Below are 27834 nucleotides of genomic sequence, written 5' to 3' on the forward strand. Positions count from 1 at the left end.
CCTATTGCTGTAATCTCATTTTGCAGGATGCCACATCTCTTAGTAGCTTTTAATTGTGTAACACATCTAAGCATCTTAAAAAGCACATCAGAAACTGTCTGATAGACAGAAAAATGGTGTTCAGAAGAGAAACATCATTCCTGACATTTGGATATTTGTGGATATTTGTCTCCACTTGTATTAAAAAATTACCTTAAATGCAGAAAAATATCTACGTTTTTAAAAAGAATGGTCCTAATCTTTTCAATGAGAAATTAATTTTTGATTGAATTTAGTATACACTGTTGCTCTGAAGAACAATCTGAACCTTAATTAAACTACCAACTTAAAACTAACTTAAATAATACAGCAGTTCATGTTTTGCTGATTTCCGTGAAAAAAAACAGTGCACAATTTTGCCTTTTTTAAAATCTACGTTGTAAGACATACATATACAAGTTTTACAATTTTAAAATAATTGTTACATACATTGCTACAGAAAATCTATTTGTATTCTTCCTTTTGAAGCTGCTCAGCGCTGATGCTCCACAGATGGTCATGTTCTGCTTGGGCAGTGGTGAGTGAGGCTGGTCCCCCTGCAGCCCACCCAGCCACAGACCATGGCCACGCCTGAAACATCTCACTTTCCTCAGGAAAAATCATCCCAGCACCATCCACTGTCCACTGGGCTAAAGGACATGACAAAGGCTGTGGCACTGCTATTTATTTTGCCGTGATTATGGCATTTCTTATGTAGCAACTATTGCAGAGGTTTTGCTTGAAAATAAAAAAGCTGTAAACAGGTCTCTTGTTCCAATTCGTAGCATCTAACTAGAATATTTTATAGTATTTCTTATTTGAATTTCAAATTCTTATCTGAACTCTTACTTGAATTCAAATAATCCCTAGCCTACAATAAAATATCCTACAGATGTTGACAACTAAAATTCACTTATTAGTGAACTTACAATAAGTTCACTTATTATTGGGCAATCTATATATACTTCTTTTAGAATAACCCAAAGATAGAAAAAGAGGTCTAGAGGTGCATTTCTTCCCCAGTACCAGTTTGCAATGAAAGCTATTTCAAACTTGTTTCATGAAAAAACAGAGCAAAATTTAAAAATTCTGATCCTCTAGATAAAAACATGCTGCTCCTGGACCTGCCACTTCAAAACATGGAGAATAGGAAACAAACCCTTCGCCTACCAGCTACAGAAAAGAGGTAAATAAAAGAAATATATAAGAACAAAATAACTCAGCATTAGTGAAAACAAAACCCTGAGTGCAGGCTGGAGCTGGCGATGCAGCACAGCCCATGGTGTGCACAGACTGCCTTTCACAAAAGCCGAGTGCCTTGCTCCGAGGGTGTAAGTTACCACTGGTGAGTAAGGACCAGCACAGCCCTTTCCTTCTGTGCACATGAAGGAACATTTCTGGCAGGGCCGGCAATCCCCGTTTCCCACATTGTGTGATTGATTACACTCTCCCCCTTAGAAGAGTTGATTGGTTTCCTGGTGCCAGGAAAATGATTGATGAATATTTCAGGCCATGGGCCTCTCTTCCTGCTGGGTGTCCTTTTCACATGTCTCCAATGGGCCTGGGGATTTTTTTCAAGACTAGGAAGTGTCATTTTTATGGATATCATCCTGTGATAGGGACAGTTCACTGAGCAGAGGCCTTATGTAAATTCAAGTGAAATACTAAAGGTCAGCTCGAGTGTTAAGGTGATGGACCCGACTGGCAGTTCCAGGTAAGCAGGAAAACAGAACTGGGCAAAGAAAAGCTGCACAAAGCAGCAGCAAAGCAGGAGGCACCGAGCAGCCACACCCTGAGCCTGGTCCAGCAGCAAACTGGTACCAAACACTGGCACCTTTGCTCAGCTCCCTTCAGTTTCGTACACCACCACGAGTACGATACATTTGCAGGTAAGAATAACCCCTGCCTGTGACCCACAGAAAGGGCATTTCCTTAGCACTGTTGATAAAACTGGCAGAGGATAGAGAGTCTCCTGGCAAAAGCACTCACAAGACATCTGAAACAACATACTTAGGAATAATTCCTTGTAAATATTGCCAAACAACATAAAGCTACAGCTGTGAGACTGAATGAAGAGATTTTTGGAGGACAAGCTGGTGTTTGGCAGAACTTTCAGAGACTCAGAGTTCTTTTACAAATTTTTACTACAACCACGACAGCCATCATTTAATCCCTTGGCTTCAGGATCTGAGGGCTCCGCAGCAATTCCCGCAGGTAAACCCCGGCCTTCTCAGCAGCAACTAATCAGAATAAACCCTAACACTGACAGGAGCCCCGTGCTCATCCACAGCCCAGGGGTGCAGCACCAGCACGTTTGTGAGCAGGGAGCCCAGCACAATGAACACCTTCACTGTAGCCCACTGCAATCCACATTTCCTGCAGCCAGAGCTGGGGAGGCTTTATCCAACAAGAGAATTTGGGGATTTAGCCCGAGGGACACCACAGACCCAGATTATGTTCCCATAAAAACTACCGAAGGTTTGCCCTGAAGTTTCAGCTGGGAGGTATTTCCAGACATGGACATCCCAGCAGTTTGAAGTCAGCCTGGCATTAGAGCTGTGCTAGATTTTTACTGGGTTGTTTTTTGTTTGGGTTTTTTTTTTACAAAGGAAAAAAGGGCTTAAAAAAATTAATCTTTCACACTGACCAGACATTTCTCTAAGTTTAAATTTCACCACCCCTACAAGCCTCCAGCTGGGGTGATTAGGCAATGGAAGTTAGACATGTAACTGAAGTACATAGGGTCCACCCTGGGTAAATGAAACCTCCTTATCGAAGTGCTGGGGAGAACTCAGATAATCCAGGCATATACTGCTTTCAAGATAAGTTATTGGCAATCATTTACCAATAAAGAACTTCACTGAAGCCAGCCTCTCTGTGGAGTATTTCCTCTTTCTAGCAAAACCTGTACAGAATCATTTTTATCAACACACAAAATCTGGAAGCCTTCTAATTATGTAATTAGAACTGTAATAATTAAGACCAAAGCTAAAGCTCGAAGGGTCCCCTTGTCCCCCAACTTCCCTTTCTCAATTAACTCTGCACAGTGATAACCACTTTGGCTTAAAGGCTAAAAAAAGGACAGGATCAAAAGGCTGGTTTAATACAGCTGGAGGGAAAGAATGCATTTCAGCTCCCCAGCAGCCATCTGATGAAACCCTGGGCCAATTCCCTATGTAAATGACTTAATTAGAATTACCAGATTACACTGCTGAAGGCTTTATTTAAATAGGCAGTTTATCAACAGGATAAACTGTGCTCCCATTCTCACAGAATGCTGGTGTAAACGCATCTGTTCAAAGCTCTACCACATAGGAGTTGAACAGTAATTCAATAAACCACTGGCATATTTTCCCCACCAAAAAAAGAAATACCACAAAGGACTTGCCAGAGGCAGGACAGAAGGATAGCTATTGCTTCCCAACAATCAAGAAATAGTCTCCCAGAAGGGAAAATTCCCTCATTTTCTATAATACAGTATCTTTATATTCTTTTATAGCAAAGCAGGGAGAAAATCCTGTTGTTGCAATGTCACATCACACACTGCATCTGCTCAACATACAGCACTAGTCCTGGGCTCAGCACAAAAAGGCATGCATAAACCCATTTTCCTGATTAATGATCTACAGAAGACATCAATACCAAATTCCAACTTTATACCAAGAGGTATTTTTTCCATCTTTACCTCAAATCAAATAAAGGAGTTAAGTTGTTCCTAAATTAAAAGTCTTTCATTTCCCATCACAGAACTGAGTTCAGAATCCTATGTATTATTTTCTATTATTATTTACAAAAGCAAGAGACATCACATTCAACAAGACGACACTGAGCTGAAATAACACTGTAGCTTCTTGTTTATTCAGAGACATTTGACTTCAGCAGTGTTGCCATTCGACAACTCCATTTGTTTTTCTTCCTACATCTTCAAAGAAATGTTTATAGCAAGTAAACCAAGACCCAACTATATCAATGAAATAGTCTTTGTTAAGCAAAGGCTTATCTCATCAGATGCAAAGCAACCAAGCATAAAGAACCACTAAAAATGTCAGTGTGTGCCAGTAAAGTTTGGGAATGCTGTGGAAAAGGGAAGGGATGCAGGCAAAGGGATTTTTCTTTGAAAACCTTACATTCTTTGTGCTCTGACAACTTTCCTCTCTTCTCTGGTATGAAGTTTATCCAGATCAGTAATCTGCCCATCTGAAACTCCGATAGTTTTACGGGAACACAAAATTCAAGTACTTTCCTGATAAATCTTTCTTCCAAGACCACAGTACACAACAGAAGTGTCCAAAGTTACCACAATTTTAGATAAATTATTGTGTCCCTGTTTTAGCTAAAACATAAAATAATTAAAACTATGTAAAAGCCACCATGTCTCAAACACAGAGGAAAAAGATGCCAACTGAAGCTATTGCAAAACTGATCTTAAATGGGACCCTGTTGAGAAATAATTGCTACTACTGCAGGAAAAATGAATGCCTTAATGAAATTGCTTTTTAAAAAACCCTGGTTTTATGTGTTGTCATTTATTTCCTCAGTGACAAAATATGTTTCTTACATGGAAGAGGAAGTACTCAAATTGGCAAGGGAAAACCATCATCTTATATTCTAAGAATGTCAAGTGTCCCCTCAAATAATGAGGTTGCAATTGCCTGCAACTGCTGAAATAAAACTACACCCCTGCATTTCAAAGTTATCCTGAGGCTTCTCTCACTGAAGACGTCAATAAACTTGCAGCAGTTTACTCTGGGTTAACACAGAAGCCACGTGCAGAGCTTAAGTTCATTAATGTTTTTAACATTAACATTTTAACACCAAGAATACAATCTGACTTTTATACCTCTGTCCTCATACAATTGTCATCGGTTTTGTTAAGATGCTGTTCCTCAAGGTATCAAAAGTACTATGAATCTTTCTTTAGAAAATGAAATATTCAGAGTCTTCATTTGCCATTATCATTTGCAGGCATTTTATAAAACCATGAATTAACAACCCAATCTTTCCCGCTCCTCCCCCAGAGGCTTTAGAAAGACTGAAGGTCAAGCAATGTCTCAACACTGCACCAGTATTTCACATTTTTGAAGGCAAAGTAGTAAAAGGTTGTTACATCACCCATTGAAAAGACTAACCACAGCCACAGGTACACCTCTCACAAGAAACAGCTATGCAAGAAACTCTTAAAGCTAATCTGATTAATCAAAAGAGATTTCCCCCAAAATCCCACATCTATGGGAAAAACAGCAAATGCAGACAAAGCATTAATACTGTTGTACTCCTAGGGACACTAACGCATCAGACACTTCACAAATTAAATCAGAAAGTTCAAAAAGTATTAAGGCTACATTAAAGTATTAAAAGTATTGTTAGAGTGCTATTAAAGTATCTAAGAGTATTAAGTGTCTTTCATCTAATTGGACATCTAATTAAGTGAGAAGGAATAAAGTGCTTCCAGGGACAACTCAACACATCAGGGCGGTTACAGAAATGCCCATTTCTGCAGTTCCCACACTGCCTATCTTTTGGTACCGCCCGTATCTCGAAAACCGAGGATGCTGCCTGATAAAAAGCCTCTTTTGTCTGAGCAAACCCTTTGTAGAGAACCCGAGTACCTTAAGACGGTAAAATGCAATTGTAAACCATAAAAATTGGCAGGGACATTCAAGTGCAGATGCGGCATCTGCATACGGGAAGTGTAAAAGGGTCCCAAATGGTGCCCATAAACCCCGGGCAGGGACCAGCTCACAGGGACCGAGCCGAGACACCCGCGGGGCACCGGGAGCAGCCGCGGGGCACGGCCGGGACGCGGCGGGCGGCACCGGCACCCGCGGGGCTGCCCGGGGACAGCGGCCCGGAGCGCTCGGAGCGGCCCCGCGGGAGCTCGGACAGCGCGTCCGGACGGGGAAGCCGCGCTTTCGGCCGAACGGGTTCGGTTGGCAGGAAACGCCGAACCGTCCGGGGGCACCGGCTGCGGCCGGCCACCCCCGCCTGCCCGAGCGGGTCCCGGCGCCCCGGCCCGGGGGGCAGCGGCCCTTTGTTGTGCCCCACGGCCGCGGAAAGTCGCGGGGCCGCATCGGGCCCCCGGAGCCCCCGGCAGCGCCGGCCCCGCGCCCCCGGCCCGCTCGGACCCCTCGCGTTGCACTCACCGCTGCGGGGCGGCCCCTTGCTGGCGGCGCGGGGCTCCGGGAGCTCCGCGGGCGGCTCCAGCTCCATGGCGGCGCCGGGGCCGCGCCGGGCCGGGCCGGGCCGGAGCTCGGCGGTCTCAGCGGCCCCGGCGGCCGCGCTGCCCCATGGCCGCTCGGGCGCTGCTGACAGCCAGGGCCGCGCCGCGCTCGGCCGGGCCGGCCGCGCCCCGCCCCCCCGGGGCACCACGGGAGCCGTAGTCCGAGCGCCGCCCGCGGGGAGCCGCGGCCCGGCCCTGACGGCCGCGCCCCCGGCCCGCCCCGAGCCCCCCGGCCCGCCCCGCCCCGCGGGCTCCGCGCCCCGGCCCGCCCCGGCTCTCCCGGGCCGGTGCACCGGGAGCGGCGGGGCGCCAGGGGGCACCCGCGGCCGAGCCCCGAGCGCTGCCCGCGGCACCGCGCACCGCGAAAGGGGGAACCGGGAACCGGGCACGGGGCACGGGGCTCCGGGAGAGGGGAGCCGGGCACCGGGCAGTGAGTGAGGGGAACCGGGCATAGGGCATAGCCCGGGGAAACCGCACAGCCCCGGCGAGCGTCCGGCCGGGCTCGCCCGGGGACACCGCCTCCTCAGAGGAGGGGATCGGCCAGCCCGGGGAGGGACGGGCAGCCCCGGTACAGCGGGAGCCCCGGGGCGGGCACGGCCAGCTCCACCCGGGGGGAACGCGCCGCCCCCGCGCCGGGCCGGGCCCTGTTGGGGCCGGTGCCGCCGCCGGGACGGGGCGGGGCGGGACGGGACGGGCGGAGCGGGCGCTCGGTGCGGGCGGTCACCGCCGCTCTCGCCATGCGGGCGCTGCTGCTCCCCGCGCTCCTGCTCCCGGCGCTGGCCGCGGTGCGCGGCGCCGCCACGGTAAGGACGGGCCGGACCGGCACCGGCACCGGCACCGACCGGGACCGGGATTGCGGCCGGGAGCGATCACGGCGGTGGTCGAGAGCGGGCAGGGGCAGCCCCTTCCCTGCGGGACCGGCCCGGTGTCCCCGGCGGTCGCTGCTCTCTGTGCCCGGGCGGAGCGGCGGGGGCGCGGGCGGGGGTCCCGGAGAGGGCTGGGGCTCCGGTGCCGGTGGTCCCATCGCGGCGAGGCTTCGGCGCAGGGAATGACCCGGGCTGTGGGCGCGTTCGAGCAGTTGGAAGGTGCCCAATTCCCGGCGCTGCGGTGATGGGCGCTGCAATGGGCGACTCCGTGCCAGAGAGAACAGCCCGGACAAGCCTTGCCCCGCGGGGGTGAGGAGCAGGAGCGGGACGGGGCAGCGGGGTGGGGGGGGGGGGAGAGGGGGCAGCCTCCCCCCTGCATCCAGGAGCCCTCGGTTCCAGCTGGAAAACGTCTCCCACGGGGTCAGTGGCCGTAGCGGGGCCGGAGCAGGGACACCGGGACCCAGCCCAGAGGAATAGTGGTGGGAGCAGCTACTGCTAGGATCACCAAATGTTAAAAAGACAGGATTTTCCAAGACATTTGGTGGAAAACGACGCTGACACAGCTGTTGTCGGCAGCACTTAGCTTGGAACAGATATCCGAAGCCTGGAATGCCCTGTTGCTTGGGCTCCCGGCGGGGTGCCAGGGGTGATGCTGGCAGGATTCAGTGATCCACGCGGTGCCGTCGCCTCCTCCATCCCTCCCTCCCCGCAGGTGCTGCCTGCTGTGCTCAGAGGTGTTTTCTCCCTTCTTGCCGTTGGATGAGATCCCATCGGTGGGCACGCGTGTGCCACACAAGCGCTTGGCATGGCTGTGTCCCCGTGACCAACACGGGACGCCCAAGCAGCGCCAGCGCCCGGGGCCTGGCCGCCGTCAGCCACGGCCCAGCCCTGCCAGCGCCGCTCTGCCTCAGCTGCAGGACGTGTTTGACACCTTGTGCCAAGCCTGGAGGAGGAAGAAGAGGAGGGTGACATGGTTTCTCTCCCGTGAAGGGGACATGCCTCCCAGCAGCTGTGCCAGAGGCGTGCGGGGCGGCGGCTTATCAACACAGCGTGTTTTCCTCCGAGACGAGTCCTCTGGCAGCAGCCAGAGGACAGCTTAAAAGCTGGCCAAGGGTCATTGTCAAAGGTCCCGCTTTCTCCAAATAATGTCACAAACTCTGTGCTCACATGGATGCTCTTGCAAGAGGTCCCGGAAACCGGGAAAATTACCCAGCTCATAAAACTTGTAGTGAGGAAACCCTCAGCAAAGTGCAGGGTCTCTCTCCCACACCAGCCATGTGTGTGCAGCCCCCGTGGAGCTGGGACCCGCTCTGGAGGAGAGGCAGCAGCCGCCTGCCAGCACCCCGGGCCGGGGTCTGCAGCAAGTGGGGAAAGAATCACCAGAGCCCCGGCAGGGCTGCATCAGCCCCCCCCCCCCCCCCAGGTTTCTTGGGGAGCTCAGATTCCCACAGAGAAAGCAGAGCAGCGTGGGCTGCACTCTGCACCACGTCCCCAAGCACCCGTGCCCCGTTGGGAGCGGGTTTATGCGTGCCCTGGTGCGGGCTGTGCCCTGCAGGGTGCAGGGCTGGCAGAGGGCACCCGGCCGATGAACCGCCTGGGCGACCCTCACAGAGTCTCCCTACGTGGGAGCCTGCTTTAATACTTCCTTGCTTGTGGGCTTTTCTGTATAAATAGATCATGCAGTTCCTGTTTAGGGAAGCTGGCAAACGGCAGAGCGAGGTTTAGTGTTACGGCCCCACGTGAAGGAGGGCGGCCGAGCTGCAGAGACACCCACAGCGCATTTCCCACGCGGGGTGGACGTGGCCGGAGCCGGGCGGGTCTCTGGGAAGGGCTGGGGCTGGCCCTTCGTGCCGTGGGAGAGGGTCTGAGCTCCGGACACCCGCACACTGTGCAGGGTCCCGGTGTCGCGGCCGCTCCGGTGGGTTGGCTGCTCAGCTCAGCCCCGGCGGGACACGAGGGCCCCGCGCCTCCCGCCGCAGCGTGCCGGGGCCGAGGGAGGGGATGCACAGCCCACGGTCACCTGCTGCCTCGGGAACGAGCTTCCAGCACAGGCAGCTGCAGCCCTGCCCTGCAGAAGGTGCTGGGAGCAGGTGGGGTCACAGCATGCGCCGGGGTCGGGCTGTGCTGCGGCAGTGGCACCCACACCGGTGCCGGCACGAACGGGGGACCCAGGCTGGGAACTTCAGTGGGGCTCACCAGGATCTCTCACGGGATTCCCGCAAGGATGTGTGCGCACCAGGACCTCAGGCAGCGCCGTGCACACGGATGGACGCTGCTCGTGGCCAGCCCAGCCCAGCCCCGGGTGCTGCGGGGCTGTGGAGAGGGGCCGGCAGCTCGGTGCTGGCTGTGAATCGTCCTGCGTGTTTGCACAAGCGCCGGTGTGGCCATGGGAGGGGTCAGGGGGCCCGGGGACTTGCGAGCCTGCCGAAGTGGTGTTTGGGGAGGGGGTCCCTGCCCCGCTCCCTGCTGAGAGCTTGATTAGATTCTACTCAATTTACAGCCCTTTGGCTTCCTGGTGTTTTCCTTCAGCCAGCGGGACCTGGTTTCCCTTTGAACGAAAGAGGGTTTTTTGAAATGCAAAATGCGTGAAGTTTTGCAGCCCTTCAGAAAGGGGAGGAAGCCGCTGGCCCATGTGGGCTGTGGGGAGCTGGGGTCCGTGCCCAGCTCAGGGAGAGCCTCTGTCCCGGTGCCAGCGGCGCACCAGCCCTGCGCTGGATCCCCGGGGGATGCCGTGGGTGCTGCGGGCAGGCAGGACATGCACCCCGCGGGCCCCTGCCCTTTCCCACGGCGCTCTGTGCTCCGCTGTGGTCCGGGGAGGACAGGGAGCCAGAGCTCAACTTGTTTCCCAGCTCTGCCACCGTTCTGTTTCCCAGGATGAGTCAGAGTCCCTCTCCCTCCGGGGTCATCGCACTGCCTCTCCCGGCTCTCCCACCCTCCCGGGTGCTTGGAGCAGACGCATCCCTGCGCTTGGGACACCCGGAGCGGGCTGGCCGTGCTCCTGCCAGCCCGGGGGTCCCCCGCGGGTGCATAGTCGGTGGCGGGGGGTGAGAGGGACTCAGCTCCCCTGTTCCTGAGCACAACGGGAGAAATTAGCTAAACCAGCCGAAAAGCACCCTGGGCTCTGTGGCGTGAATCAGGGCCATGTGTGGAAACAAGGGAGTCCTTGAGCATGTGCCTCGGGCCATCGCGGCAGACTGAGGGGCCGAGCTCACCCCGAGGTGGCTGCATGTCACCACAAACAACGAGCCCTGTGTGGGCTTGGAGCCGTGCCGTGGGGGCACAGAGGCGCTGCTGCGTCTTCATGCCACCATCCCTGCTCACTGAGGTCTTGCTGGAGTCTGGGAAACAGCCACGGAAAAGAGACTGAAGTACCTGGGCCACAAAACACAGGTGGCTGCAGGGATGAGAGCTCCCTGGGCTTCGTCACAGAGCGGCGGGACAGGCTGCTCTGGACTAGACAATGCCTCACACTCTTTGGGGCACAACCGTGAGCCCCAGGGGCAGTGGGAGATCTCTGGGCAAGCAGCAGTGAGGGAGGTGGCTGTGATGGTCTGCTGGGCTCGGCAAGGTCCTGTGGGATGCCCGGGTGGGACACCTGGCTCATCACCTGTCCTGCAGGCTCTGGGTGATGTGGATCAGGTCCGGATGACCTCGGAGGGCTCCGACTGCCGCTGCAAGTGCATCCTGCGGCCGCTCAGCAAGGACGCCTGCAGCCGCGTCAGGAACGGCAGCGCGCGCGTGGAGGATTTCTACACCGTGGAGACGGTGAGCTCGGGGGCTGACTGCAAGTGCTCCTGCACCGCGCCCCCCTCCTCACTCAACCCCTGTGAGAATGAGTGGAAGATGGAGAAGCTGAAGAAACAGGCCCCTGAGCTCTTCAAGGTATCTGTGGTGTGGGCCTGGGGGCCAGACCCATCCCCACGCTGCACAGCCGTGCCCCTGCCCTGTGCCCCATGCTGTAGCCCTTACCCCAGGGCCCCTTCCTGCGTCCTCTCTGCAGCTGCAGTCCATGGTGGACCTGCTCGAGGGAACGCTGTACAGCATGGACCTGATGAAGGTGCACTCTTACATCAGCAAGGTGGTGGCACAGATGAACATGCTGGAGGAGGTGGGTGAGCTCCAGCAGCACCATCCCCACAGTGTCCCCACCGGGCAGCTCAGGACCACCTGAGCTGAGCCCCTGAATGGTGCTCCAGCCTCTCCTCTCCTGCAGACCATCAAGACCAACCTGAGCAGAGAGAATGACTTCATGAAGGAGAGCATCCAGCACCTCACTGACCAGATGAAACGCTACGAGAACTACTCTGACATCATGATCAGCATCAAGAAGGAGATCTCCAACCTGGGCTACCAGCTGCTGCAGAAGGATGCAGCTGCCATCCCCGAGAGCAAGGCCCAGGTACCCCAAGGCACAGGAACCCCCCAGGGCCCAGCCCCATGCAGGCACAGTGGGAACTTCCCCAGGCTTGTGGCAGGTGCACTGGAGTGACGCCTGGGCTAGTGCCTGTGCCCACTGCCTGGCATGGTGGTGGCAGGGAGGAGGAGGGAGGGAATGGGGTCCGACCAGGCTGTGCCCCCCAGGACACAACAGGTGGCAGAGAGAAAGAGGTGGGACGGTACCCCAGCACCCGCAAGGCACTGGGGGACAGGGCAGGCACCCGAGCACCCAAGGAGAAGCCGCTGAAGCCCGAAAAGCCCAAAAAGGAGAACACCAAGGCCAGGGCAGGGTCACAGCCCACAGCCAAGCCCAAGCCCCTGGCGCAGCAGCAGACTGTGGTCCGAGGCATCACGTACTACAAGGTCGGGCAGGTTGGAGCGGCGGAGGGTCCGGCCGGCAGCCATGGTGAGTCTGGAGACAGGGCAGGGTTGGGGGGCTGAGAGGGCACATCCCACCAAGGCAGAGGGCCAGGGCCTGTCTCTGCAAACACTCTGACCCCCAGCTTGTCCCCCCACAGAAGGCCCTGTGAGAGGGGCAGTTGTGTCAGAGCAGCAGGAGGAGAGGGGCCCCCCACCCCCCTCAGCTGAGGGCACCCCAGCCCAAGCTGGTGCACAGACAGAGACCACCGTGTCCAGCACCACGGCCGCACCCAGCACTGCCCTGGCCCCCCGCAGCACCACCCGCAGCCCCCCTGGCCCTGTCCTCGGGCATGGGGCTGACAGCACCGGGGACCCCGAAACACCAAACAGAGGTGGGTGAGCAGGGGCGGCTGGGAGAGGGCACCCAGCCCTGTGTTCCCAGCGCCCCTGGCCAAGCTGAGCCAGCAGCAATCTGCCACGGGGAAGAAGGAGGAATCTGCTGCCTGGGGCAGGGATAAGCCTTCCTCTTCCTCCCCCTCGGCACCCAGTAAAGGAGGTGGAGTGCGAAGGCACTATCGAGTCAGTGGAGCCCCCCACGGAGCACCACAGCTACGGGCGCAATGAGGGGGCCTGGATGAAGGACCCAGCAGCCAAGGATGACCGCATCTACGTCACCAACTACTACTATGGGAACAGCCTGGTGGAGTTCAGGAGCCTCGACAACTTCAAGCAGGGTGAGGGGCAAGCGGCTGAGTGGGCACAGGGGCTCCTCCTGGGCGGGTGTTGAGTGCTGTGTGACACCAGCTGTGCTGGGCCCTGGGATGGTGGGCAGCTGAGGGGAGCTGGGGAGCACCCAGAGGGCAGCAAGGGGGACACAAGTCCCCTGTTGCTGCCAGCATGCTCTGGCCATCGTGCATGGGGTCCCAGTGCTGTGGAGGGCCCCAACACCTCTCCCACCCACTCACAGGCCGCTGGAGCAACCTCTATAAGCTGCCCTACAACTGGATTGGCACTGGGCACGTGGTGTACAGAGGAGCCTTCTACTACAACCGTGCCTTCACCAAGAACATCATCAAGTACGACCTGAAGGAGCGATACGTGGCAGGCTGGGCGCAGCTCCACGATGTGGTGTATGAGGACACGACGCCCTGGAAGTGGAGGGGCCACTCGGACATCGACTTCGCTGTGGATGAGAGTGGGCTTTGGGTCATCTACCCCTCGGTGGACTATGACTACTCACAGCAGGAGGTGATCGTCCTCAGCCGACTTGACCCCGTGGACCTCTCGGTGCGCAAGGAAACCACCTGGAAGACGGGTCTGAAGCGCAATACATACGGGAACTGCTTCATCATCTGTGGCATCCTCTATGCTGTGGACACCTACAGCCAAAAGGAAGGGCAGATCTCCTATGCCTTTGACACGCACACAGACACGGAGGCAGAGCTCCGACTGCCCTTCCTCAACCACTACTCCTTCACCACGCAGGTCGACTACAACCCCAAGGAGAAGGTGCTCTATGCCTGGGACAATGGCCATCAGATGACGTACGGGCTCCACTTCGTGGTCTGAGTGCCCGGGCGGGTCCCACTGCACTCCTGCACCCACCCTGTGCCGTGCCTGCCTGGGGCACCCTGACGCAGCCTGGCCCTGGCACCCCAGCTCCAGCCAGGGCTGTGGCAAGAGCCCGGCTTCCACCCCCAAACCTTCCCCATCTGCTACGGCCATCACCCGCAGTGTGCCCACTGTACTGCAGGGCAGGGAGAGCCCATAAGAGCAGCCCCCAGCAGACACGCCTGTGACAACGTGGCCCCTGGGGCCGTGGCAGCTCGGCCAGCTTCGCCTTCCCAGGGACAGAGAGGAGTCCAGCCCCGCATCCTTCTGCCGCTGCTGGCACCGCCTGCCCTGCCCCAGCACACTGAACCCCTCCTGCACTGCCCCCAGCCCAGCCACACTCCCCGCACACCCACCGGGACCGCGCGTCCCATCCCTGCCGGCGGTGCCAGGGCCGGGACAGCCCCATGCCCTGGCCTGCTCCGGGCCCCCTGGGGCGGGCGGGTCCCCTCACCACCAGCCGCCAGGAACAGGTGCCAGTTGCTATTTTAGGAAATGTGGTTAAGATGCCTTTGCTTTTGCTGATCATGAGTCTGTTATTTAAATGCCTTCACTGAAGCTGTGCAAGTCCCTTTCGGCAGCAGGCGTGGAGGAGCCTGCCTAGGGTGTCCTGCCTGCACACCCACCTGCACACCTAGCCTCACACCTGCCCTCACACCTGCCCTCACACCTGCCCCCATACCTGCCCTCACACCTGCCCTCACACCTGCCCTCACACCTGCCCTCACACCTGCCCCCATACCTGCCCCCATACCTGCCCCCATACCTGCCCTCACACCTGCCCTCACACCTGCCCTCACACCTGCCCTCACACCTGCCCTCACACCTGCCCCCATACCTGCCCTCACACCTGCCCCCATACCTGCCCTCACACCTGCCCCCATACCTGCCCTCACACCTGCCCTCACACCTGCCCCCATACCTGCCCCCATACCTGCCCTCACACCTGCCCTCACACCTGCCCCCATACCTGCCCCCATACCTGCCCTCACACCTGCCCCCATACCTGCCCCCATACCTGCCCCCATACCTGCCCTCACACCTGCCTGCTCCCAGCACTGGACAGGGCAGCCCTCGGGTCTCTCACTCTCCGTGTGAGGCAGAACGAGGGGCTACGAGTGCTTGGCTTGGTTTTGGTCATTTTAGACATGAACAGTATTAAAACATAACAGATGTGAGAGCGAGCTGCGTGTGTTGTCGTTTGTCCTGAAGCTGGGCAGGGAGGAGTGGCCAGGGTGGCTGCTCACCATCCCCATCCCTCTCTGTCCCTGTCCCTCGCCCCCCTTGTCCGCTGACCCGGCTTCCGTGGCCAGGAGTGCCCAGGGGTTGCTGTCACAGCTGTTGCACACCTTGCAGGTGCGTGTGCCCGCACCCGGCACCCCTCGCAGCAGCAGCACGGTGCCACGGCCCTGCAGAGGCAGGAGGGTCCCTGTTCCGGGACAGCAGCGCCTGCCGGGTGCCGGCAAAAAGCTTTGGCAGCGCCCGGCCTCAGCCGCGGCCCGGGAGCCGTCTGGAGCCGAGGCTCGGAGCGGGGAGCAGCTGCCCTGGCGCTGCTGCCCAGCTCGGCAGGAGCTGCCCCGGCTGCGAGAGCCCTCCCGCTCCTGTCCGTGTGTGCGGGGCAGCGTCCCCCGGCCCCGCGGGCCCCGCACGCTCCGGCTGCTGGCCACGGGCGCCTCGTGCTCCGGAGCTGGCACCGACCGCGTCCCTGGATGCGGAAAGGTTTCCCACTGCGAAGACCTGAAGCTGGTGCCAGGAGCGGGGCCCTCTCTTGGCCCCACGCTGCTCTCAGGTCCTCCTGTGACTCACGGCAGCACCGACAGCCCCTGCTCCTGTCCCTGCCCCTCCCTATCCCTGTCCTTGTCCCTGCTCCCGTCCCTGTCCCTGTCCCTGCTCCTGTCCCTGCCCTTGCACCTGTCCCTGCCCTTGCCCCTGCCCCTGCCCCTGCTCCCGTCCCTGTCCCTATCCCTGTCCCTGTCCCTGCCCCTGCCCCTGCTCCCGTCCCTGTCCCTGTCCCTGTCCCTGTCCCTGTCCCTGTCCCTGTCCCTGTCCCTGTCCCTGCCCCTGCTCCCGTCCCTGTCCCTGTCCCTGTCCCTGTCCCTGTCCCTGTCCCTGTCCCTGTCCCTGTCCCTGTCCCTGCCCCTGTCCCTGTCCCTGTCCCTGTCCCTGTCCCTGCTCCTGTCCCTGCTCCTGTCCCTGTCCCTGTCCCTGTCCCTGTCCCTGTCCCTGTCCCTGTCCCTGCTCCTGTCCCTGTCCGTGCCCCGAGCCCCCGCACTGGCCATGCTCTGCACCCCTCGCTTGGCCAGGGGTCCTCGCCACTAGAAAGGAGCCGGCCGACTTTTCCCCCCGGCTGGGTCCCTGCCAGGCTTTTATCTAGCGATCCCCAGCAAATCCCTGTACAAACAATACGGATTTCTGACATTTTTTTGTGGTAAAGTAAACTCCCAGCACATCTCTAATTCCAGGGCTTTGTTGTTCTTCCGCAGGGGCTGCCGTGGCTCCGCGCTGTGCTGGGCTGGGCTATGGGCACCCCTCTGCTCCCCTCATGGAAAACACGGGGAGGAATGAAACCCACATGGTCAGAACACTACGTTGTGTTGGGTCCTTTGCGCTGTGGTGGGGAGCTGCAGTCCCAGCAGCCCTTTTGAGCTGATCCTTGTTCTGGCATGGGTCCATGGTGGCTGGTCCCATGTTGTGCCCCTGGACCCAGTTCCAGCCACTGGACAAGCCGGGCTGGGGAGGACAGGGGTCCCTGAGCAGGACACAGTGGGGACATGTCGGTGGGGGCAGGATGGGTTCCCACTGCCACAGGCGCTGCTGACTTCCAGACATTCCTCCTGTGCGTGGCCGGCACCACCTCGGCTCATAACGTGATTAAAAGATTAAAATCTCTCAGCTCAGCAGCAAGCAGCAAATGAAGCTTGAGACAAGGATGTTGGGGGGCTGTGGTGCTTGAAGCCCCCGTGACAGCGATGTGGTGCCTCAGGAAGGGCAGCTGAGGCCATCTGGGCTGGTGGCCCTGGTGCCACAGCCCTTGCTCCCAAAATCTCCTCCTGTCCTCGGTGCCGCCAGGCAGTGAGCCCTGATCCCCCCTGCCTCCTTCTCAGTTACCGGCCAGGCTGGTTTGTTTGTGGTGGTTTTGCCTCCCTCCTGGCCCTGCTGCCCAGGCTGGCGTCCTGCTCTCCCCACGGTGCCTGAGCTGTCTCAGGGTTGAGGTGAGCTGGGGGTGGCCAGTCTTTGGGTGGGCAGGATGTACAGTGGGCAGGTGACATCCTGGGCAGAGCTTGACTATGTTTGCAGTCTGCTGGCACCTGCTGAGGGTGCACCAAAACTTCAGTCCTTGTTCCACTCCAGGAGCTGCCTCCGCCTGGATCCCCTGCAGCTCAGCTGTCTGGGCACAGCCAGGCTCCAGGACGAGGGCCTTGGCACAGGGCTCTGCCTGGGCCATGGTGTTCAGCCATGCCAGTAGCCCCCAGGCCATCCCCGGGGTGCTGAAGGCTCAGTGCCAGCGCCGCAGCCCTCGTGCTGTGCCCCCACCCATTTGCTGCCTGTGATGTGACCTGTTTTGTGGGAGAACATTGGTGCCACCGGGGCTTCTGGTCAGTCTCCAGGAGCAGCAGGGAGGTGCAGGGACATGGTGTGATGAGAGGACACAGGTGCCCAGGCTAACAGCCCCTAGCAGCTGTGGGAAAGGGCTGGGCAGCGGGTGCTGGGCGGTGGCGGTGGCCGGAGGGAAGGGAGGGGAGCCATGGGCTCAGTGCCGCAGCTGACTCACTCACCAGTGGAAACAGAAATCTTTCCCAGGCTTGCACCACCAGCTCCACAGCACCCCGGCCTCACCATGGCAGCCCCTCGGGTTGGCGGGGTGCCCCTTCTCTGGCAGCACACATGGCATGGCACGGCATGGCATGGCACAGAGCAGGGGGCTCTCACGGCTGGCTCTGCTCAGCCTGATGCTTTCTCCATCTCCCTGGGGATGCACAGCCAGGCTGGCTGGCAGCCCAGAGCCCCAGCATGCAGCAGCCCCAGCCCCAGGAGCCCCGGAGTCACCTTTGCCGGGGAGCCCCCAGGACGGCGGGAGCAGAGCCCTGCGGCGCAGCGCCTGCGTCCAGACACTGCCCGTATTCATGGAGCAGCAGGACCAGGGCAGTGTGGGGGCAAATCCTCCCCCAGACTGGCCAACAAAACGGGCATTCAGGGCCGGGCGCGGGCGGCCGCCCTGGACAGACCGAGGCCATCCACGAGGCCAGCAGGACGCGGCATTTTCCTGCCAGGCCTCACAGCGTGGGGCTTGTGGTCACCAGATGCACCAGACACGCTGCTCGCACGCAGCCACGCAGGGCCAGCTCTTCCAGCATGCCTGCCCGGGGCAAGGCACAGCCCAGGGTGCTGGGATGCGCCCAGGTGGTCGCTCCCAAACTCCCCACACCACAAAGCACTTGGCATGTCCCTCCGTGTCCCCCTCCCCACACGTCCCACTGTGCAGAAACCAGGGACAGCCCTGTGGTAGCGCACGGGGCAGCAGCCAAGGACTGTCCTGAGGGAAGAAGGTGACAGGGGCAATGCCAGGAGCGTTAGGAGATCTGGGGATTGCATCCATCACAGCAAACACCAGCCAAGGGAGGTGGGTCCTAGGCTTTCCTTGGAAATATTTGGTTTACAGTTGGACTCAATCTTGAGGGTCTTCTCCATCCTAACAGACTGATTATACAGCTCACGTCTGCCTCTGCCCCCTCTGCTGCCCCTCCTCCCCCAGCCCCCAGGCCCTGCCCCAGATGCAGAATTAGGTCCAGGAGTGGGTGCTGCCAGCTCCCACACACACCATCCGCTCCGGGCCGGTCCTGCTGTGCTGGCCAGAAACATCTGGTCCTGTTGGATGCATTCCAGGGCGCAGGGCCAGCTCTCCCTCTGCAGCAGCACCAGCCCTGGGCTGTGCCCTGCAGCCAGCCAGCAGCTGCTCCTCTGTCCTCACCCCCACCCGGGAAATTATTTATTTGTTGAAGAACATCTTTTCCCAGGAAACCTCTCCAGTGCTGAGGGATATCTTCAATTACAAGGAGCAAATAAACAGTTTGAGCCTCCAAGGTTCTGGTGCTCGGCAAACACCGGTGCTAAACCCAGGGCTGGCGTCGGCAGCTGCGCAGGGTCAGTGCTGCAGCACGGCGGGGTCCCTGCAACCAACCCCACAGCCAGGCAGTGCAGTGCCACAGGGGGACAGGGGCCACACTGCCTCAGGGGCACAGGGGAGACCCTCTGTGGTCCCCATAGGCAGTGCAACACTGGGATGCTCTGGGGAGTGCATGACCCTGAGCTGGGAGTTCTGCCACTGGCCTCCCTTCTGCTGGGGACCAGCAAGGCTGGAGAGTGTTCACTCAGCCCTGACAGCAGCAGCTTCTGCCAGGGAGCTGGGGAAGCACGGCACCCTCTGGGGCTGGCTGGTGAAGTGGGAACCAGCACAGACCACCAGAGACCCTGGCCAGGACAGGCCCTGCCTTGCTCTCACAGCAGGAACAAGAGTGTTCTCCACGTGTGCCCTGGAGGAAGCCCATCACTTCACCTTTGAATCGTCTCAATCAGTCTGTTGTTCCTGGTCACTTAAAGGGCTGCTTGTCTGTAGGGTGTCTCCTGTAACAGGACAGGGCAGCTCTGATGGAAGGGCTGGATTGTTTGGTTTTGTCACACAGCTATGGAGTAATTCAGCCCCAGGATTTAGTGCAGTGCCAGAAACATGTTCACCTCCTCAAATGGCTGCTGTGGGCTGTGCTCAAACTGAAGCTGTTCTCCAGTACTGCCTCCTACTTCAGCATGGGGGTGTCTCCTGGATGTTCAGTGCCTGTTTAGTTAATGTTTCTCCCATTTTTGTGTTTCCCACCCTCTTGTTACTGATTGTCAAGCCAGTGATCTGTACTGACTGGATCTTTGAGACAGCAGATCCTCTCAGCAGAGCAGCTGCTCCTGTGGTTGGGGAGGAAGGTGATACCTGGAGCACACCTGATGCTGTCACCAGTCTCTGCAGTGGAGTTCACAGTGTTTGCTTTGTTGTGCTGTCAGGAATGCTGGCAGAGCCACCAGACTCCCCTCAGCTGCACTGCTGGAGCAGAACAGGGCACACACCTCTCCAGAGGGAAGCCCAAACCCAGCCAGGCACCATCTGGCAGGCAGCAGGCACATGCCCCAGCCTGCCCCATTCCTGGCACAGGGGCTCAGCCCCTCTCCTGTCTCCTTCTGGCATCAGGCTCTCAGGATAGGAGTGTGTGGATCTGGGATCCTCACAGGGGGTGCTCCAGCTCCTGGGGGGCTGTGTGTGCTGGACAAGAAGCTCAGGCTCCCCCTGGAACAGTTCTGTCAGCCAGGGCAGGACACTGAGACGTGGAGACACAGCCCTCTGAAAGCCTGCCTGCCTTCCTGGGAACTCGAGTGTGGGCCAAGGAGCCGGTTCCCACATGCAGCTCGCCATCCCCTGGCACGCTCTGGCAGCCTGGCCCAGAGCTGTGCCAGCCCAGGCCCGCTCGCTGCCAGACACGTCCCATCCACCTCAGGCTCCAAACAAAGCCATGGCACAGCCCAGGTGACATCACAGCACGGCCACCCCTCGCCATGCCACCATATAGGGGAAATTCCCTGCGCTGCACGTGATCAGGCCTCTCTGGATAAAACCAGATTGAGGCTTAAAAAACCTTAATTGAGGGAGCAGAATTAAGATTTTTCCTAAACAGAATCTGGATCCAATCTAGGAACTCCCTAATGGATAGGGATTCTTTTATGTTCGAATGCATTGGCTGCACTAACACAAACCATGAGTACTGCAGTCCTCACGCTCCAGCAGCACTGTGGAACTCTTCCTCACAATCAGGACCAAAAAAGGCTTTTGGAATTGCAGCTCCATCTGAGTCCCAAAGAACTCCATGGGGGACAAAGACAAACCATTTAACCCATGCTGTGCTTTGCAGGTATAAAGAAGTGTGGAATTGTGAGGCCACAGATGCCCTGGGAGTTCAGCAGTATCACCCCTGGAGCTCAGACCTTTATCACACCCTGAGCTCAGTGACACCCACAGAACACCTGGCCTAAAACTACTCCCCACCCCAGGGGGTTCTCAGGAGCTATGAGCTTCCCAGGGATCTGAACCAAGTGCTGACAAGTTTCCATGAAATCCTGTAAAATCAGCTAATTAATTTGTTTCTAGTAACACTTAAACAATGGCACAAGATAAAACTTTAAACTATGATAGACAGTGATAAGTATCGACTACCAACATTTGTGAAAAGCTTCCATTTTACATCCATCTCAGGTTAAATACTTCTTACATGTTTGGTTGAACCAACCACCCAGATCTGTACTCATTCACTGCCTCACTCCTCAGAGGAAAATAAACTGCCAAGTCTGTATTTTCATTAGCAGTCACAGTTCAGACACTTTCTGTGAATCCTCCCATTTCCCTCCATTAAGCTGATGACTCCTTTATGGCCTCTTTACCCACCACTACCAAAGAAACCACCAGTGACACTTCCAAACCAAACTCCATTTAATGAGCCATCCCCAGCCCCCCAGCCTGGAGCTGCAGCTTGCTCAGGGCTATGCCTTGATAGCAAATTTCCGGGCCGGGTATAATCGTTCCTTTCGCTGCTGCTTCTTGGTCTTCAGGTTCTCCTCGTGCTTGTTGAGCCTGCGCCGCATGGCCCGAGTCTTCTTGGGCCGCAGATCCAGGGGTTTGTACTTCTTGCCCTGTTTGCAAAGACATGCAGCAGCTGAGCTCAGACACTGCTCTGGGCTGGGCTCCTGCCACAGCACCAGCACCACTGTCTGAGCCTCTTGGCATTGTCAATGCAGTCTGGAAGTGTAGGAGACTCCACTGAGAAACACGAGTAAATTCTAACTTTTGCAGCAGCTCTGACTCAAGTTTAAGTAATGTCTAATCTTACAAGCTCCAGTTATCCAGCACCTCTTGAGAAGTTCTTTTTTCCCCCACCCAATATGATCTAATTCAAACTCAAGGAAGCAGTATTCTAAAAATTACAGAACCTTATGGAATTAAATTATTTCTTGGTCACCTACAAGATGATTAAATTCCAAACAAAAGAGTACATGCACTTCTACAGACAACATCTCCCCACAAGTTCACCCCACCCCACAGAAGGGATGCTGCCAGAAGACTCCTGCAAAAGCAGACTCACACCAAGCTTGCAGAATTCTTGCACTAATATTTAAAAAGCAACCATGACCAGAGAACTTTAAATTGAACATAAACGATAGCTTTTCATCAAGTTTTAAGCTTTTAAGTAGCAATCCTTCCCATAAACTTTGTGACTGTGAACAGCAAGAGCGTAAAAGCCACTTACAGAAGACGTTTGTCCTTACCTTGTAGAACTTTCTCAAGTTCTCCTTCTGGGTCTGGTTGATGACAGTCAACACTCTGGCAATGGATTTGCGCACCACACGGCTGCAGGTGGGAAAGAGGAATCTCAGGACACCCTGCAGGACCACGGATCAAACCCGGGGCACAGAAACCGCGTGTGCTCCGGTCCCTTACACTGTGCCACACTACAGCCAACCCCGGCAGCGCCCGGTTCATCTCCGCTCAACATCTCTGAGCACCGACCCTCAGGCCTACTGAGAGGTGCTCCTCTTCCACGCTGGTTTGTTTTTGTTTTTTTACAGCCCACAATAACCACAGCCCGCGAGAGCAGCTCTCAGACACGGCGCAGTCGGCGGCCCCTGCCCATCTCCCCTCGCCCCCGGCCCCACTCACATCTTGGACAGCTTGGAGGCGGCCCCGCCGGTCACTTTGGCCACGCGCAGCTGCGACAGCTCCACCTTCAGATCGTCCAACTGCTTCAGCAGCTCCTCCTTCTTCTTCCCGCGCAGATCTCGGGCCTTGATCTTGGCCTGCGGACGGCGGACAGGCCGTCAGCACCCCCCCGCGACCCCCGGGCCCGCATCCCGCCCTCCCTCAGCCCCCGCAGCGCCAATATGCGGGCCCAGGCCCCGCTGGGAGGTGGGCGGATTGCCGGGATTCCCAGCCCCGATGGGACAGGGGAGGATTCCCGGGCTGCCGGTCCCGGATGCCGGCGGATGCCCGGTGGCCACTCCCGCGGAATGCCGGGGAATCCCAGGCGCCGTTCCCGGGGGATCCCGGGCGCCGTTCCCGCGAGATGCCGGGTGCCGTTCCCACGGGATACCGGCGGATGCCGGGTGCCGTTCCCGCGGGATGCTGGCGGATTCCCCACCCGCGGCCCGGCTCTCTCACCATGGCGGGCGGCGCGCGTCGCGGAAGGACGGAAGCGGCGCAGGGATGGAGGCGGGGCCGCGGCCGGACCGTACCAACGCGCGCTGGGCGGGGGGAGGAGCCTGCGCGCCGCGCGCCCCCCGCGGGATGCGCGGTGGGCCCGGCCGGGGCGATGACAGGGCGGGAGGCACGGCTGGCCCCGAGCTCTGGGGCTGCAGCCCCGCGGGAGCTGCTCCGTGCTTCGGCTGCCGCCCCCGCCCTCTCTCGGCCGCCGGAGCCCGGTCAGAGCGCAGCCGGTGTTCCCGCGCTGGCCGAGGTGCGGCACTCTTACACCGACAGTGTTGGGGACGTGATGGCGGGCGGGGCGGGAGGGGCCGCCGCGGCACGGCGGAGCAGGGGCAGGGCCTTGCGCGCAGGCGGCCGCGAGGGACAGACAGACAGACAGACAGACGGACGGACGGACGGACGGAGGGACCGGTCTCGTTCCCCACGGTGCCGCCGCCGCCGTATCCAAGCAGCCGCCCGCCTCACCGGCAGTCCGAGGGAGGGCGGGGTCTGTCGATTGACGGCCGCTGCAGGCAATCAGAACGCCTTCTCACCGTTAGCCTGGGTATTTGGCCAATAAGGCGCGTACGGGGGCGGGGCTGGCCGGCGCGGACCGGCGCGAGGCGGCAGCCGCGCTCCCCGAACCTCAGCGGCGCCGCGGCCGCGCCCGGACCGGGACCGTGCTCGGGACCGGCGGGTGTGGACGGTGATCGGGGCCGTCCGGCAGCGCCTGCCCCGCTCCGGCCCGGCCTCCAGGTGCGGGGGGCGGAGCGGCGGCGCGGGCGGACGCGGGCGGGGCGGCGGCGGGGGCGGGCGGGAGCGGCGGCGGCTGTGGACGCCTCGGGGCAGGCCCGGCGGCGGCGCGCCCCTCACCGCGGTCTCGCCCCCTCAGAGCTCCGGGCCCGGCGGAAGAGCCCCGCCGCGCGTGGGAGCCCAGGTAAGGCGGCAGGTGCGGGCGGGGGCTGTGCGGAGCATCCCCCGGCGGCGCGGCGGGTCCGCGCCTGCTGCCGCGGTGAGGGGCGGCGGGGGCGGGAGCCACCGAGGCCCGGCGGCGGCACGGGGCCGTGCTCGCCGCTGTCTTTGCTGCTAACGGAGAGGAGGAACACGATGTGACACGTCTAACGCTTAGGCCTGGGTTGGCAGCGTAGCTGAAATAATTACCCAAACGACCCCGTCTTTATTAACTTCTCCGTTCCTCGCGCTCCCTTCCCGCTCGCGGCGGGCGAGGTCGGTGTCCAGCACGCTGGTGACAGGTAGCGGCACTCGGCATCGGCAAACGAGCCCCTTGGGATGGAATATTACGGGATTTTACGGGAGCAGTCTGTGCAGTGCTGGATATCCAAGCTCCCGGTTTGATAGAATCATCAGTTCTGATTTTAAACTTCTATCGCAGCAGTTCCCTTGTCATCTTTTATTTTATTTTATTTTTTTTAAATAGAGAAGTGTCTTGGACAATAGGTGACATGAGATGCTCTTGGGGACAGAAGCTGGATGGTTGTTATATTGTGTTAACCCCTCAGATTTCTTGCCCTATAAAAATGTCCATAACCTGTTAAAACATTCAAGATCAAGACTGCATATTTTCAGCTCTAGATCTAATCTTCCACCACCGAATAGGACCTGTTTTCATCAATGTCTGTGTTGCACGTCTGTCATTTAATAACCAGACTCCAAGCTTCTACGCTTTAGCTGTGTCTGGCCCAAGCACATCTAGTTCTCCAACCTGCAAAATGAACCCCTTAATATTAAAAAAAATCTAGATTTTGCACAAGCTATCCAAATGCAACCTGTAATTCATGGCATCTTGTCCAAGCTAATGCAAAGCAGCGCTGTGGGACCATATGAGGACTAAAATGTGAGTGAGTCTCCCAGCTTGTGTGTCCTTCCCGCTGCTCCTGTGGGCTGCAGGACTGCTGTGGTGGTAGCAGTCTTTGCAAATTGTAGAAAATCATCCTGGTATGGGTCTTGCTGTGGGGTTTGCAGGTGCAGTTCCTGCCTGGGGTCTCCTCACCCTGCCTGAACCCGTGGTGTGGTTGTGCTGTCCCTTGCATGGTGGAGGAAACACTTTGGGAGCTTGGTGCCCTGGTGGGGATTGTGTGTCTACAAAAAAGAGGCTTCATTTTCAAATCAGATTAATACAGCCTCATTCAAGATGTTTGGATAAATTGGACTACGATTTATGTTAAATGAAAGAAAGAGTGAGTCACTTCACTAGGAGCAGAGAGCATTATTCTCCAGTCATTCTGGGCTGCCAGAGCAACACAGACGGTCCCAAATGTGATGGCCAGGTCCTTTACCGCAGGAAATAGAAAAGCCATTCACAGAAACTATATGGAGAGGGGGAATATTTTGTGCTACAAAGGAGAATGTGATCATTGTTTTGTCTTGAAATGTAGCTACAATACAGTATCAAAATTCAGTTGGCAATCCATGTCCCTTACAAGCAAGGGAATATTTTATCACAATGATGTCTAGTTATGCTTTGCTCTATGTGTAAGGATGATACCACATTCTGTGTTCATTTTGCTCTTTTGAGAAAGTCGATCTACAAGTGATAAAGATGCTGAAAGTGCATTCCAGCAGGAGGAACATGAAGCTCATTGTTAATCATTTTTGTGTCCCTGTTTTATTTTGTGGAGGGAAGTAACAAAAATGGAGCATAATGATTCAGATCATCGAGAAGCTTCTAACCCTAGTCAGTTCTGCGTTGGAATCAGATGGTGGTGCCCGTGGCCTTGCACGGAGGGCACAGATTTGGGGAGGTGGGAGCCGGGGGCTGCAGCTCTTCCGCGGCTGCTGCTCCTGTCACATGATGCTCTGCACAGTCCCCTGCTCGCACTGCAGCTGCCTCACTGCCGTGTGCCACTCACATCTCCCTTCTTCTTGCATCACTTTTATTCTGGTTTAGCTCTGTTGGCGTTAAATGGAGTTGTTGATGATCTGCTGCGGCACAGATGGATAATGGGAATTCATTTGATTATCTGGACACGTTACTTTGTTGGCTTATCTTTTATTCTGCTTGGTGTGCTTTGGGTAAGGAAGGAAGATCTCTGGTGTGAAAGTCTGTGGTGGTGGTGTTATTGCCTAAAGAGCTGAAATAGAACTGATATTAAACAAAAACCCCCAATGCTCCCACTAGCCCCCTAAAGCACTGTATAGCTATTGGATTTTGACCATTAAAAGCTTGGATGTTGATGTCTTTTTACACAGAACTTTACACAGGTCTCATTTTTTCATAAAAATTATTGCTTTCGTTGGAGCAATCTTGGGAGAAGGACAACCAGGACCTGTAAATGCAGATTTTTATAATAATTTGTTTGGTGTTCTTGCTTAAGAAGATTCTGCAGGCTTGGCTTTTATAGCTAAGGTGTACTGTTAAAGCACAAAAGCTCTGTTCAAGATGCATAGTTTTCAAACAGGCTGGAAACAGAGGTATGGTATGGAGCATGTGGTGCAGCAGGAGGAGACAGTTCGAAGGAGTGGACCGAGTTGTGTGTAGGAGCTGCACAGAGGGTCAAATGGAGGTCTGGTTCTGTAAAATATGTAAGGAAGTTGCCAACACAAATATTACCTTGCAGCTTACATGTGCTGAGAGAACACAGCATGGCCCTGCAGCAGGGATGGAACAGAGTAGCCATCAATCTAGTTCCCTGAGGATGTCAGGAAAGGAAGTTTGCAATACCAGAAAGCCTGGGTGGAACTGCAGGTTTAGAGGACTTGTTGTTTGAAGTATTTTTAATTATTGCTATTAATATAATGGAACACAGACTAGAAGCTGAGTTTTTAAAATATAATTAAAGCAGAAATCAGCAGAGGGATTTCTCTGCTCTGAGGCAGAGGCATGGCTCAGGAGCAGTGCCTGCTCAGGAAGGTGAATTCCCAGAGTGGTGATGCTCTCCATGCAATTCCCAAGCGTGCTGGCAGCTCCCACCAAACACTGGTTTGGAGGGAAGAAGTGAACCGAAGGGATCAGAAAGCTTTCCCAAGCTTGTCCTGCGTTCCCTTTTGTTGGAATACAGTTCCATTTGGAAGGCAGCCATTGGCACCTTGGCTGAGGATGGGAACAGGCTGCAGAGTGTGACGATAGCAGCTCTCCAGATCGGGCACTGGCCTCAGCTGCCATTTGGGCCAGCCAGTAAATCATTTGGCTCGCTGGAAGGAAGCCTCTCCATCCCTTTGCTGTACAATGCTGCTTCACGTTAGCCATTCCATTTCAAATTAATGAGTGTATATAAAAGAGTTAAACATCAGTTGTTGTCAGACGAAAGAAAGAAAAATCTTTCTTGTAGCTGGGATGCTTTTCAGGAACTTGGCTGCTGGGAAGGCGAGAGGCATGTGCTTTTCCACCCCGCTTTAGGTGATGGCTTAGTTCAAGGGGGCCCAGATTTGGCTCAGTCAACAGTTGTGTTGGCTTCTTGCCATCAAATGTGCATAAAATGGAGCTGACTGCAATTCCCTCCTCACTCTAACATGGAGGGGCAGCCGGAGGGACCCGAGGCCGCTGTGCCGTGCCGTAGGTTGGCTTGGTTGTGAGGGTTCCCTGGGATGTGCAATCCCTGCAGCACAAGCTCTTGCATTGTGACTGGGTCGTTGCTTTTGAATCCCTGGGTTGTATTTTGGTATCTTGTCACAACTAATGCATTTCAGCCCTCGTTGTGCCTGTGCTCCCAAAATCTCTCTCCTTTCTCACAGTGGCTTGTGTGCTTTTCCAGATGTAGGAGGTTCATCTCTCATTTGCAGGCTCTTCCTATGATTCTGTGGCTTATGCGCATTGCCACAAAATCGAGATAAAACACAACTGGCATTTTAGCTGCTCCAAGAACATTGTGTGTAAATAAACCACTAAATAGTTCAGCCTGTGAAATGTAAATACACACAGCTCACTGCCACAGCTGATGGTGTTTTTCTGTCTCCCTTCTACCCTCCCACCCCTGCCAAGAGTGGGCCAGCCTGATGATTTTTTTTCTCTTGCTCTTTCATACAAAGCAAATGACTGTTAAGTACCATGTAGGTGGTATGCAAGCACCACAGATTCATTATTTGAATTTGGATAA

General features: G+C 56.7%; 4 protein-coding genes across 10 annotated transcripts in view; 2 read left to right on the plus strand and 2 right to left on the minus strand.

The window, feature by feature from the left end:
• The window catches only part of NR6A1 (nuclear receptor subfamily 6 group A member 1), a 75217-nt gene extending 68901 nt beyond the window's left edge, over nucleotides 1-6316 (minus strand). For 2 of the 6 annotated variants that reach the window (XR_015278273.1, XM_086858578.1), the window contains exon 1: nucleotides 6162-6296. Coding sequence is in view for 4 of the 6 variants with exons in the window: in XM_086858578.1 (XP_086714704.1) it covers nucleotides 6162-6228 (67 nt within the window). In the remaining 2 variants the exon portion in view is untranslated. Of the gene's footprint in view, nucleotides 1-6161 lie in introns of all 6 variants that reach the window. The other 4 variants (XR_015278274.1, XM_086858579.1, XM_086858585.1 and 1 more) reach the window with 4 other exon arrangements.
• Nucleotides 6317-6800: 484 nt separating this feature from the next.
• On the plus strand, nucleotides 6801-14694 carry OLFML2A (olfactomedin like 2A). Of its 2 annotated transcripts, XM_086858586.1 has the most exons (8): nucleotides 6801-7041; nucleotides 10723-10986; nucleotides 11105-11212; nucleotides 11318-11503; nucleotides 11686-11947; nucleotides 12060-12293; nucleotides 12450-12635; nucleotides 12869-14694. In XM_086858586.1, the coding sequence occupies exons 1-8, from the start codon at nucleotides 6976-6978 to the stop codon at nucleotides 13468-13470; spliced, it is 1908 nt and encodes a 635-aa protein (XP_086714712.1). In that variant the 5' UTR covers nucleotides 6801-6975; the 3' UTR covers nucleotides 13471-14694. The 2 variants fall into 2 exon arrangements, with proteins under 2 accessions (XP_086714712.1, XP_023794159.1); XM_023938391.2 differs by lacking the exon at nucleotides 6801-7041 and having other exon boundaries at nucleotides 10382-10986.
• A 6322-nt stretch (nucleotides 14695-21016) lies between these two features.
• RPL35 (ribosomal protein L35) lies at nucleotides 21017-22802 on the minus strand (the record flags this gene model as incomplete). The annotated part of the gene is made up of 4 exons (XM_086858749.1): nucleotides 21017-21234; nucleotides 21868-21949; nucleotides 22259-22395; nucleotides 22689-22802. Coding segments are annotated over 4 exons (483 nt in total), but the record flags the coding sequence as incomplete, so codon positions are not given.
• Nucleotides 22803-22907: 105 nt separating this feature from the next.
• Nucleotides 22908-27834, plus strand: part of SCAI (suppressor of cancer cell invasion) — a 33246-nt gene continuing 28319 nt past the window's right edge. Inside the window, exons 1-2 of the mRNA XM_086858751.1 lie at nucleotides 22908-23313; nucleotides 23362-23717. Coding sequence (XP_086714877.1) covers nucleotides 22908-23313; nucleotides 23362-23717 — 762 coding nt within the window. The remainder of the gene's footprint in view (nucleotides 23314-23361; nucleotides 23718-27834) is intronic.

The sequence above is a fragment of the Cyanistes caeruleus genome, chromosome 20 (genome assembly GCF_971803275.1).
Source record: "Cyanistes caeruleus chromosome 20, bCyaCae1.hap1.1, whole genome shotgun sequence".
Lineage (NCBI taxonomy): Eukaryota > Metazoa > Chordata > Aves > Passeriformes > Paridae > Cyanistes > Cyanistes caeruleus.

Bases quoted from the DNA above. Each gene is read 5' to 3' on its own strand.
- OLFML2A (XM_023938391.2), top strand. From the start codon at position 10,507: ATGAGAGCTCCCTGGGCTTCGTCACAGAGCGGCGGGACAGGCTGCTCT. The intron at 11,213-11,317 runs GTGGGTGAGCTC...CCTCTCCTGCAG, and splicing joins AGATGAACATGCTGGAGGAG to ACCATCAAGACCAACCTGAG. The intron at 12,294-12,449 runs GTGGGTGAGCAG...CTCGGCACCCAG, and splicing joins CCCCGAAACACCAAACAGAG to TAAAGGAGGTGGAGTGCGAA.